At 36.6% G+C, this 13,846-nt stretch overlaps 1 protein-coding gene across 11 annotated transcripts in view; it reads left to right on the plus strand.

Annotated features, from left to right (window-relative positions):
* HERC2 (E3 ubiquitin-protein ligase HERC2) overlaps nt 1-13,846 on the plus strand; it is a 310,355-nt gene that overhangs the window by 235,861 nt on the left and 60,648 nt on the right. For all 11 annotated transcript variants that reach the window (XR_013030890.1, XM_076512164.1, XM_076512152.1 and 8 more), the window contains 4 exons: nt 4,622-4,774; nt 7,860-8,036; nt 8,372-8,525; nt 8,801-8,908. Coding sequence is in view for 10 of the 11 variants with exons in the window: in XM_076512164.1 (XP_076368279.1) it covers nt 4,622-4,774; nt 7,860-8,036; nt 8,372-8,525; nt 8,801-8,908 (592 nt within the window). In the remaining variant the exon portion in view is untranslated. The remainder of the gene's footprint in view (nt 1-4,621; nt 4,775-7,859; nt 8,037-8,371; nt 8,526-8,800; nt 8,909-13,846) is intronic.

Consider the following 13,846-nt stretch of genomic DNA (forward strand, 5'->3'; position numbering starts at 1 on the left):
ACTACCTATAAAACAGGAAACACTGTCAACATGTAGTCATGTTACATCTGTTTTACCATAACTTTATGTTTGCTATGTTTGTCATGACTTGCTATTTTAATATTCAAAATTATTTTTTACCATATCTTCTTCTTCGTGTGTCAAATCTGCGGCAGACATCGACGACCATGGCATGCCAGACTTCTCTGTTGTCAATCCTCCTTATCAACTCGATGTTGCTCATTGAGTTCTTGGTGACATAGTTATTGAGGCTGTCGATATATTTAGTTCTTTGACACCCTCTGCTTTTCCTCCATTTTATTTTTCCACATAGCATCTCTTTCTCTATCCCATTCTTCCTACAGATGTGTCCTAGAAATTCCATTTGTCTTTTTCTTATAGTTTTCATGAGGGACCTTTTATGTTTTTGACCATATACTCAGCCCCTAAGTGTGGATTTCTAAACATGGTGAGGGGACCTCCCAGGGAAGGTTCTGTTTTTTTTCAGTTTACTTCCTCTGGGGTCCTCAGTGAGTACCAAAATATTCTTTTATTATTATTATTATTATTATTATGGATTCTCCAAATAGAAACTTAAATAAAGTAGTTAAAAAACAGTCTATAGGTAAATGACAACATCTTGAAAATTGTGAGTAGTAATCTTCAAAATCTGTATAAAGAAAATATGAGAATAAAGGAAAAAAGACATGGTCATAAACAGAGGGGTTCTTCACCCAATTCACCTACACAAATAAAAATGGTCACTTTGATACAATGGAACTGTCAAGGTTTATGTTCTAATCTGGATGATATCAAAACACTGATTGCTTCCTACCATCCTGTATATCTTTCCTCATAGGAAACATTTCTTAAACCTGCCGATACAGTCACCTTTTAGAGATTTTTTGTACAGAAATGACAGGCTGTGTGATGGATGAGTGCATGGAGGGGTGGCACTGTTGGTTAGTGAGCATGTGCCCACCCTGTCTTTGCCAGTCGACACATCCTTGAATGCCGTAGCCATCAGTGTTTCCTTGAGTCATATCATCACTGATTGTTCTCTCCACCTGTCACCTGGAGAGATAATGATCAATCAGACCTTGATACTCTCATTGAACAGTTGCTGTCTCCCTTTGTAATCCTGGGGGACTTTAATGGACATCATTCTCTTTGGAGAAGTGCTGATATTGATAGGAGGGGTTGCTCTGTAGAGTGGATGCTTTCTGATCACAACCTTCTCTTTTCAGTACTGGTTCTTCTACTTATTTTCATGCACCTAGTCAGTTCTTCACTGCTATTGATCTCACAGTTTGCTCCCCTTCACTATTCTCCCATTTTTCATGGAGGGTTGACAATAATCCACGAGGTAGTGATCATTTTTCTATAATTTTGAGAGAGATTGGCTGTGGTCAATGCCACCCGACCTGCAAGCTCTGGTGGAAGCTGGATCAAGCACATTGGCCCTCTTTCACTGCTTTTGGAGAACTTGGTCATGCCAATGTCTGTGATCCATCAATAGACGACTGTGTGGCAGCAGTAACCAACTGTATTACTTAGGTAGCTGCTCAGTGTATTTCTAAAACCTCAACATGCTTTCCACAATACCCTTGTCCATGGTGGAATCCTGCCTGCCACATGGCAAGGAAGGCTCAAAAACAGGCCTGGGATACTTTCCATAGGTATCCCACACTCTTGCACTGCATTGCTTTCCAACAGGCCCATACGCATGCTTGGTGGGTAAGACGTCAAAACCAGAGGACTCTTGGATTAAGTTCGCAAAAACAGCATACCTTCTATCACCAGTTCCAAAGTCATATGGGACAAGGTTCGAAAGGTCAGTAGACAATATAATTCCATCCCCCTCTCGATCTTGCTCTATGATGGCCAGGAAATAACTGATACCTGGAGCATCGTCAACACCCTAGGCGAAAGCTCTTGTTGAGTATCTAGCACTTCTACTTCTATCTCCACTTTTTTAGCCATCAAGACTCGGGCAGAGCGAATACCTCTTTCCTTTTGAGTTGATTATGTCTATGACTATAATCGTCCCTTTACTCGTGTGGAACTCAAACTGGCCCTTCGTCAATCTGGCAGTACATAGGTTGGACTTGATAATGTACACTATGAAATGCTGCACCATCTATCTTCAATTTCTCTTACTATTCTTCTGATTTTTTTTTTTACTGGATCTGGCAGGAGAATGTTTTTCCTGATGCCTGGTGCTAGGCTATTGTTATACCTTTCTCTGAGCCTGGGATGGATCCCAAGATTCCTTCAAACTGTCGTCCAGTTGCTTAGACAAACTGTCTCTGTAAACCTCAAAGAGGATGATTAACGTTCATCTTGTTTGGTTTCTTTAATCAAACAACCTCCTTTCATCCACCTAGTGTGGTTTCCAATGGCAACACTCTACCATGGACCACCTGATTCAATCTGAGAAGCTTCTCCCAAACGATAACATCGTTTATTAATATTCTTTGACATTGAGAAAGCTTACGATACAACATGGAAGAATGGCATTTTGCGAGACCTCCATATATGTGGGTTACATGGCCATTTGCCCATTTTTATTAAAAAATTTTTAATGGGGAGGCGATTCCAAACTCGTGTGGGTTCAACATTTTCCTGTTCTTTTCTACAGCAACTTGGGAGTCCTTCAGAACAGTGATTTGAGTGTCACACTGTTCAGTATAAAGATTAATGCCATCACTGAGCAACTTCCCCTTACTGTTGCCAACAGGCTCTATGTCGATGACTTTTACATCTCGCGTCATGGTATGTTGAACAGCAGCTACAGACTGTCCTCAATTGATTATAGAAGTGGACCACAGCAAATGGCTTTAACTTCTCTCTTTCTTTCTCTAAATTTGTTTTCATGCACTTTTGCCATCAATGGGGTATTCAGCCTGATCCTGAACTCTGTATTGGTGAAGTCATGCTACCTGTGGTCATTGAGGCAAAGTTCTTGAGGATTATTTTTTACTGTAAGCTGACCTTTATACCACACATCAAGCAGCTACGCGTCAAATGTAGAAGAGCACTGAACATCCTCCATGTCCTCTCTCCCACCACTTGGGGAGAGTATCAATGTTTTATACTAAAGATATATTGTGCTCTTATTCGATTGAAACTTGAATATGGATAACTGGTCTGTGGCTCTGCCAGGACCTCAGCCTTAAAGATGCTGGACCCCATTCATCGTCAGGGACTTCAGCTCTGCACCGGGGATTTCTGCACTTTCCCAGTTCAGTGCTTATACACAGTCTCATGAACCTTCTCTGCACCTCTGCCATTTGCAACTGTCTTTCATATATGCTTCAAAACTTCATTCTTTACCAAAGCATCCCACCTGGGATCATGTTTTCCTTCCACAGTGGACAATGCTTTTTTCAGAACAGACAATCTGCCAATGCTCCTTTTGGCCTTTGTATCCAGGTGCAGTTGGATGAATAGGGTCTGTCTTTGAATAACATTGCCGTATCCACTGGTCAGCCCATCCCACCATGGCTTCCTACAGTCCCCCAGATGTGACCTATCTTTCAGTCATCTGAGAAAAGCAGACACTCCTGATTAGAAATACTGTCTGCTATTTGCTGAACATCTTTTGAACCATCCTTCCATTCCTATTTATACAGATGGTTCAAAATCAGGTGACTGTGTGAGCTCTTCTACTTCTATAAGGTTTGGAAAGAGGAACTTCTAACTAGACTACACATTGGTCACAATTTTTAACTCGTTGTTTTCTTATATCTGTGACTATCTGTTTGTCATCCTGGCGAGTTATTATTAAAATTTTGCTACAAATCTTTTGAAACTTTTAATACTTTAGTTTTTGAAAATGGCCATAACGTTAAATAACTTGAAACCAGGACTGAAAAGGCCAACTTCAGGTGACTAATAGTGGTTTCTGAAGTTACCTGTTAGTCTTCTTGGCGAGTTATGATAATTACAATTATGCTACAGAAAGTCCTCTACAACTTGTATTACTGTAGTTTTTCTCTTACCTCTGTAGACGAGATGTAAAAATTGGATTTAATGCTCTTTATATTTTTTTAATTCAAAAATTAAACTTTGTTTAATTTTACCTTAATGTCCTTTTATGAATTTTACTAATATTACTTTCATTTTAACTTTTTAACGGATGTTTGACACAGATAGCCTAGTTGCTTTGTGCCATAAAACACCAAACCAAGCAACCAATATACTCAGACATCTCTGTAAACCTTATGTTGTGAGTTTTGAATAACCTTATGTAAGTTTGTATTATTACAGAAGATACAACTTGAAAATGTATCAAAGCTTGAGTTTTACTGAACTTCTAAAGTCCTTGCTTATTTCTTTTTTTTATGTGATTTTAAATGTTACTTTGCAATATCTGTAATACATGAAGTAGATTAACAAAATAGGTTCTACAATAGTTGTTAAACTTTTCAAAATTTTGAATGTGTAATTGAAAAGTCATTTTCTGTGTGATTCTCATAAATATTATTTCTGTCACATGATCTCATTATGATTATTTGTGTGCCCACATATCATCTTTGAAGTGTAAATCTAAGTATAGTAATAATGTTTAGGGAATTTGCTTATAGGTAATTACCAATGATCTTTATATACAAGTATAGTTAATGTATTACAAATGCAGAGTTTACCAGTGACAAGCTTAACAGAAGAAGAAGATCCAGCAGCAAGAGAAGCATTTTCATTACCTTCCTTGTCTAGTTCAAGCAGTTTATCATCTAAAGTATCATCTGTAGCAGCCAGTGTACTGGCAGCAACTTTTAACCCCACAGATCAGGTAACTGTAAACTAGTCTACTGTGAAGTTGCTTAAATACATTTCCAATTTTTACTGTGTAAAATTAAGAGTGTATTGACAGTAAGCATTTAAAATATCTGACCTTTCCACAGAATTGTTTCAAAGGTTTTGTGGATTCTACATTTTGTGTCTTTGATACCAACACTAAATGAAATATAATCATTTATTTTCTGAAAAACTTTTGACTGTCCGTTAATGTGAGTCGTCTTACATGTTATGCAACTTGAACCTGGTATTGTAACATTCATATTTGTTTTCATCTTTTAAGATGTAAATAAAACAATGCAATGTGCATTAGATATCTCAGAAGAGATGGGTATTTTATGCTGGTGATGCATTTCATAATAAATTAACAATTCTGTGAAAATGTATTTCTATGTGATCATTAATTTTTCATGTAATGCACTATCAATTTTGATGAACCAACAGAAAGGAAAAAAGAAGTTTGCTGATATATTTATTTTAGCACTGTAGTTTACAGATTGGCTTTTTGTTATGTAGTATTAGTGTATTGCATTTGCATGTGGAAGATGTTGACAAAGTTTTGGAATAATTTAGTACTATCTAGATGTGCTCCATATCAGACATTTGGTAGAAAAGTATATTGCTTTTAAAAATTAATTACTTTATTGGCTTCATTATAAGGTGATGTTTCTTGATTAATAATTAAGATGTAAAATTCATAATTATTTTATAATTACAGTCAACTTCAGGCCTCTTTCCCTACTCTACCTTGTCACATTCTTAAATGTCCACATTGCATTCATTTACACATGCTTGTGAGATGTTTGCTCAAAGGCATTGCCAAATCTTTCAACTTATCCACTTGCAAGCTGTTCAGTTATAGTATTACTTTTGCAGGCCTAGAAAAGGGCATTATGACACTCAGTGTTTTTTTCATGCTTTCTGAAAACAGGGGGAATTGGTCTAATATTGTATGTTTTATTTTGCGTTTGTGGATAAAATGTTATATATACAGCCAGTCATTAATTGTAGATATTCTTGCATTTTGAAGTGTTTTCAATGCAAACATTTGTGATATCAGTATTTCAGATGAAAATTTTGAGGTGGGTCAGAGCTTTAAATACTACTGACATAATTAAGGTCAACAGCAGGCTGTTACTAACAGAAATAAACCCCTTTTCATATTTCTTTTGCTTGGATTTGAACCCAAAACTTTTCACACTGATTGCTATATTAGTTCAAGGATTAACTCTATAATAATTATTGTCAGAGGCCTTTTTACAACTGAAAATACCACATTATTCCTCTTTCACAAAGACAGCCTGTTAGTGGTCTTATTTCAGGGTGAAAAGGCAACTACTGGTTGGATGTCAGTTTTTCTGTGGTAAACTGTTTTTGCATGTACTCTTATCTTGGTTTTGAACCTGAGATCTTTTATAAATGCTCTATTGCCTCAGCTTAATGGGCTGACCCTACTGATTGCTTGAAACAAATCATAGTATGAATTTGAAATTAAAGCAAGTAATCAACTTAGATACAACATAAACCTGTTAATTAAAGATACTGTTTTTAATAATAGAAAAAGAACTTTTAAAAAAAATCAGTTGAAAGCAAAAATAAAAATTAGCATTTTTCATCAGTTGGGTACCCTCATTGTTAGTGATGCTTTTTGCCATAAATCTAAAAATGCTTAGGAAATGTTAGTTAGTTCTAATTCCACCTGCTAAGCTAACAATGCCAAATAATCTGTATAATAACAAAGTAATAAAACTAGATAGTTAAATATTCTATCCAAAATTGACAAAAAAAGGAAAATTAAAGTATGCATTCTTTATGTAACATGAAAGTCTTTACTTGGTTATTTACTACAGTGTCATTTATTTAAAGTTTCTTTGAAAATTTTAATATTCATAAAAATAAAACTTTCTACAGTTCTCCCTTACAATGTCCTCTGGCAAGATTATTCTTAAAAACTTCTGTGAGTTCATACTAAATAAATAGATTTCAAGTGAGTAACTAGAAGAAGTGTGAAACTTTTATTTGATTGAAGTATCTTGATAGATCTTGTGGTAAATAAATACATCTTGTGCATGAATAACAATTATGTTTTAAATATAAAATTTAATTTAAAGCTGCTCTAACATCCTAGTTACCATAAATCTAAATTATCCTTAACTGTGCAGAACTGTCTATTTGTTGTAAAGTGCAAAACTGCACAATCAGCTATCCATTCCAGTAAATAAATTCTTAATTTGTACAGCATCTGCTTCAATAACTTATTTAAAATATTATTTTTGAGACTATTTATTTTCATGATAATTTGATATAGAACTTAAAATGATGTACACCAAAATTAAAATGTTACTGTTTCAAGAATGCAAATGAAAAGCTCATTGGTTTTGAATTTAGAATATTAGAAATGTATTTATTCACAACTATACTTACAATATAAAATATATATTACCATTTCAGAAGTTGATGTACTTGTATTACACTCTAATAAGGGAAATAAGTCTGAAAAATGCTTTTATTAAGAAGAAAAACTTTGGTAGTGAATAGTTGTTTCTTCTGTTTTATTTATTTGCTTGTAAGTGTTGATTAACCTGACACTTGTGTTGTCTCCATGTTGATATACCTAAAATCCCGTTGTATCTTGTTGACATAATGATATAAAATAATTTGTTTAAAACAACCTACCTTCAGAGTTATTGCTTAGATAACACAAAGATTCTTGGCTTGAGCCCCAAGGACCAGCTACTGCTTAAAATAGTTAAAACATAATTCCAGTATATTGTATTATAGTTTATGTAAGTTGGGTTTCAGACACTGTGAAATAAGTTTTAGGGGCCAGCACCCAACAATTCTCCTCTCACTGGATTTGTATGCGACTAACCTTTAAAATAGTTTTAGATTCCTTCATGTTTATCATAATGGTTTTTATCTTATTAAAATATACAAGTTCCTTAAGACAGATTCTTTTAAAGGCTACTATATTGAATGTAATTGTTTATTCTTGCAGATCTTGTGCTTATATAGATAATTAAGTTAATAAATTCATAAAACTGTCACAGAAAAAAAAATGATAATTGTTATTATTTTAGGGTAATACATTGGAGTCCAACCAAAGAAACATAGATAGTTTTACATCTAAACTGTCTTCTGATGATGCTAGGGCCTTGGTTGATCTGTTGAAACTTGCAGTCTCTGGACGAGTAGGAGACAAAGCAAAGGAAACAATCACATCTGTTTTGACAGCTTTAGGGAAAGCTAATCCACAGGTATTGTCTAAAGCTTAGTATTCATGTATGATCTATATATATATATTGTAACACATTCTTTCTGTACTACAGAATTAGCAAACAGCATTTAAAGTATTTAGTGATGAAATTTAAATTTACTGTATTTTCGTACATGCCTACTGAAGATTGGATACATGTAACAGTAGATAATTTATTTGCATCATTTTTTATTTCCTAATTTGTGATTTGAGTAATTTTCAAATTGAAAATGTTTGAAGAATAGTATGAGCATCAGAATAAACTGTAGTTTCTTAACCTTACTTGCATGAAAATATGCGTGTTAAAATGGCTCTAACATGTTACATGTATACTAGGTAAGTGAGATGCTTCTAGAATTGTGTGTGACAGAACTAGAAGATGTGGCCTCAGATACAGAATCAAGGTTGTCTGTTCCTCTCCCTGTAGTTCAGGAATCAAACCATCCATACACTGATGATACAACTCTCACTGGGCATGTTAAGATACCAGGTTAGCATGCCATAATTCTATAAAATTAATGACATTTGGCTAAGTGCCAGAAAATTATTAAAGTTACTTAAAATGTAAACATTTCTTATTGTGATCTCTTGTGCACATTTGGATGTTTTGAAATAGTCTGTCTAAAGTAGGATGAGCTCTCAAAATTATTAAATGAAACAAGATACAATAAAATGCTCTTAAAATATTTTTATTATGTTATTTGACATTGCTTGTACTTATTGAAATATATTATTCTTTCCTTCTGTTATAATTTTCACTTTAAGGAGCAGAAAGTCTGCGTGTTGAATTTGACCGTCAGTGTTCTACAGAAAGGAGACATGACCCTTTGACAATTATGGATGGGAGTGGCAAAGTTGTGGCTGTGAAGTCAGGTAATAAGCTATAAACATTTTTTATTTATATTATAGAAATGTAATACTGTAATAAGAAAGGGTACCTCTTAATTTCCTTCACAAAATTCATTCATGTTTTAAAACTAGTGTATTATATGTTTCTATGAGTCTATAGCTCTGATCAATACAATACTTTTGTTTTAAAAATAAACTACAAAAAAATGATGCGTGTATTTCACAATAAAATATTTGAATGATTAGCTGGCACTGCAATATGTATTACAATTCAAAGAGTTGAAAGCTTTTTAAGTAAAATGAATTGTGCAAACAAGTCAAACAACATTACAATTTTTATCTTTTCATATCTTTTTACTTGCCTTATTAGCTCTGTCCTGTTTACTTTTAATGGATTTCTAGCCAGATGGATAGTTTTATCAATGGCTGGGGTTGGATGTTCACTTTTTATCACATTATGCCTCCAAATTCAGACAAAGAACGTTTATCCAGACCATTCAGTCTTGTCATTATCATCAGTTCAGTATGTGATGAGCTTGGTTTAAAAATAAATATGAATCCTCTTATGTTATTCAGTTCCCCATTCATCACTGAAGTATACTAGTTTTGGAGAGTTCCAACCATCATTAATAATCATGTTCAAAAAAACAAGACAAAGCTTCATATAGAGGTGGAGTGTTTTGGAAAATATTTTATTTGTTCTTTTACTCATACAGTGAACCTGTATATTGGATTTGAAGAATATGTGATATTGATGTGACTAATTTTTTTATTAATTATTTGGCAAACAAGCAGCTTGAAGTACTAAGAAATAATTTATATAACTTGATTCACTCATTCAGAAGAGTAACCCTTTTGTTTTGGGTATACTTTACCATGCGTGACAAAGTTTTAGTGTTTTGCATTCAAATTTTTATTAAACTGCCTTCTGTTTATTTTGTACCAATTAATATCACATAAACACTTAAATAATAATCCATATTTTAATATTATAGAAGTTTTAAGTTCATAATTCTATAAGTAAATATTTAAATAAAAACAACTGAACTTCCTTTTGTGTTACACAGTAACCCATTTTCTTCATGCATCTTCTAAGTTTTTTCAACCATCCCTTCAAAATGTATGAAATTAAACATAAATTACTCACTATAATATCGTCATTGCTCAGACATTGTCTGTTTGGTTACAGAGCTAAAAACACCTTCTGCTACACTTACCTGTCACATCCTCTCTTTCATACTTTGTTATTAGTTCTCTTTTATATGTAATTATATAGTACCCATAACTAACAGAATGTCGTGTCTTTCATCAAATTACATACTGTATAACATTGTGATCTGAACAGATAAACCTCCTAGTGGCACAGTGGTGTGCCTCTGGACTTACACCGAAAAAAACAAACTGGTTTTCGATACTCGTGTGGAAAGAGCATAGAGAGCGCATTGTGTAGCTTTGTGCTTAACTTCAAACAAACAGACTGAACAGATAAGCAGCAATTTCACAACTACAGTGGGAGTGCAGACAGATCTCTCTGTGCCTCCAAGAGAATCGTTTTCAAAACAAATGAAAAGCCTTTTGACCTCCATGGTTAAAAAGGTTGATGAATCGACTTCCTCACCAATATCTGTTCCTCCCATACATTCCAACAAACCTCAAGATTCACATCCTTCAGTATCAAATACAGGCATTTCTTCTGATATATCTTTTTCTCCCACCCCAAGAGGCAAAACAATCATTTGTTCATGTCCTCAGTCACTGGAATCCCCTTCCAATAACAAAGACCTGCCCACTTGACCCAGGGCAGGATCCATGGAGGTTGATAGATTTCCTCTAACTAAGGACAGTAAGGAAAAAAGATGTGGTCGTAAACAGAATGGTTCTCCAACCACTTCACCTACCTGTCATTAAAAATGGCCACCTTGATACAATGGAACTGTCGAGGTTTACGTTATAATCTGGATGATATCAAAACACTGATTGCTTCCTACCATCCTGTTTGTCTTTCCTTACAAGAAACATTTCTCAAACCTGCTGACACAGTCACCATTCGGCAGTTTTCTCTGTGCAGAAATGACAGGCTGTGTCATGGACGAGTACATGGAGGGGTGGCACTATTGGTTGATCAGCATGTGCCCACCCTGTCTTTGTCACTCAACACACCCTTCGAGGCCATAGCCATTCGTGTTTCCTTGGGTCACACCATCACTGTTTGTTCTCTCTACCTGTACCCTGGAGAGACATGATCGATCAGACCTTGATGCTCTTGTTGAACAGTTGCCGTCTCCATTTCAAATCCTGGGGGACTTTAATGGACATCATCCCCTCTGGGGAAGTGCTGTTATTGATGGGAGGGGTTGCTCTGTGGAGCATATGCTCTCTGATCACAATTTTTCTCTTTTCAATACTGGTTTTTCCACTTATTTTCGTGCACCTAGTCAGTCCTTTACTGCTATTGATCTCTCAGTTTGCTCCCCTTCATTATTCTCTCATTTTTCATGGAGGGTTGACAGTAATCCACTAGGCAGTGATCATTTTCCTGTCCTTTTGAGAGAGACTGGCCATGGTCAATGCCACCCTACCCGCGTGCCCCGGTGGAAGCTGGATCAGGCAGACTGGTCCACTTTCACTGCTCTCGCAGAACTTGATCCTGCCATCGTAAATCAGCCATCAATAGATGACTTAGTGGCAGCAGTAACTGGCTGTATTATTCAAGCAGCTGCTCAGTGTATTCCTAAAACCTCGACACGTTTTCCACGATATTTTCGTCCATGGTGGAATCCTGCTTGCCACTTAGCACGGAAGGCTCAAAAACGGGCCTGGGATACTTTTCGTAGATATTCCACACTTTCAAACCGCATCTCTTTCCAACATGCCTGTGCACATGCTAGGTGGCTAAGACGTCAGAGCCACAAGGAATCTTGGATTAAGTTCACAACAAGCATATCTTCCACCACCAGTTCCAAGGTCATATGGGACAAGGTTTGAAAGGTCAGTAGACAATATAATTCCATCCCCCTCTCAATCTTGCTCTGTGATGGCCAGGAAATAACTGATACCTGGAGCATCGTCAACACCCTAGGCGAAAGCTCTTGTTGAGTATCTAGCACTTCTGCTTCTATCTCCACTTTTTCAGCCATCAAGACTCGGGCAGAGCGAATACCTCTTTCCTTTTGAGTTGATTATGTCTATGACTATAATCGTCCCTTTACTCGTGTGGAACTCAAACTGGCCCTTCGTCAATCTGGTAGTACATAGGTTGGACTTGACAATGTACCCTATGAAATGCTGCACCATCTATCTTCAATTTCTTTTACTATTCTTCTGATTTTTTTTTTACTGGATCTGGCAGGAGAATGTTTTTCCTGATGCCTGGTGCCAGGCTATTATTTGACCTTTCTGTAAGCCAGGGAGAGATTCCAAGATTCCTTCAAACTACCGTCCAATTGCTTTGATAAGCTGTCTCTGTAAAACCTTAGAAAGGATGGTTAATGCTTGTCTTGTTTGGTTCCTCGAATCAAACAACCTCCTCTCGCCCACCCAGTGTTAGTTCCGACTACAGCACTCCACCACAGACCACCTAATTTGTCTTGAAACATCAATCAGAGAAGCCTTTCTCAAACGCCAACATCTTGTATCAATATTCTTTGACATTGAGAAGGCTTACGACACAACATGGAGGTATGGCTTTTGTGAGACCTCCATACATATGGGTTACGTGGCCATTTACCCATGTTTATAAAAAAACATTTTAATGGACAGAAGATTCCAAGTTCGTGTGGATTCAACACTTTCCCGTTCTTTTGTACAGGAACTTGAGGTCCTTCAGGGCTGGGTTTTGAGTGTCACACTTTTCAATATAAAGATAAATGCCATCACTGAACAACTCCCTCTTACTATTGAGAATGGGCTGTATGTTGACGACTTTCACATCTAGTGTCAGTCGTCGAACATGAGATATATTGAGCAGCAACTACAAACTGCCCTCAATCGTGTACTGAAGTGGACTACGGCGAACGTCTTTAATTTCTCTCTCTAAAATTGTATGCATGCACTTTTGCCGCCAACGGGGTATTCACCCTGATCCTGAACTTCATATCAGTGAAGTTTTGCTGCCAGTGGTCCCTGAGACCAAGTTCTTGAGGCTTATCTTTGACTGTAAGCTGACCTTTATACCACACTCAAAGCAACTTCGGGTCAAATGCACAAGAGCACCGAACATCCTCCATGTCCTCTCTTCTACCAGTTGGGGAGCAGATCGATGTTCAATGTTAAAGGTAAATCGTGCTCTTATTCGATCAAAACTCGACTATGGATCAATGGTCTATGGCTCTGCCAGACCCTTGGCCTTAAAGATGCTGGACCCCATTCGTCACCAAGGACTTCGACTCTGCACTGGGGCTTTCCGCACCTCTCCAATTCAAAGCTTATACGTTGAATCTCATGAACCTTCTCTGCACCTTCGCCGTTTGCAACTATCTTTACAACATTCTTTGAAACTTCGTTCCTTAACAAAGCATCCCACCTGGGGATGTGTTTTCCTTCCTCGGTGGGCCGTACTTTTTCAGAAGAGACGATCTGCCATTGGTCCCTTTGGCCTTCGCATCCAGGCGCAATTGAATGAATTGGGTCTGACCTTGGATTACGTTGCAGATTCCACAGGTCAGCCCATCTCACCATGGCTTATTACAGCCCCCAAATGTGACCTTTCTTTCAGTCATCTGAAAAAGGCAGATACTCCAGATTGGAAGTACTGTCTTTTATTTAATGAACATCTTTCAAACAATTATTCCATTCCCATTTGTACAGATGGTTTCAAATCAAGTATCTCAGTGGGCTCTGCTATGGTTTGCTGCGGTTCGGTGGTTGCACGCAGAATCCCCCTCAACAGCTTCTGTGTTCACTGCCGAACTGTATGCCATATCTCTTGCCCTGGATCATATTGAAGCTGAGCAGTACTCCAAC

The sequence above is a fragment of the Tachypleus tridentatus genome, chromosome 1 (genome assembly GCF_004210375.1).
Source record: "Tachypleus tridentatus isolate NWPU-2018 chromosome 1, ASM421037v1, whole genome shotgun sequence".
NCBI classification, from domain to species: domain Eukaryota; kingdom Metazoa; phylum Arthropoda; class Merostomata; order Xiphosura; family Limulidae; genus Tachypleus; species Tachypleus tridentatus.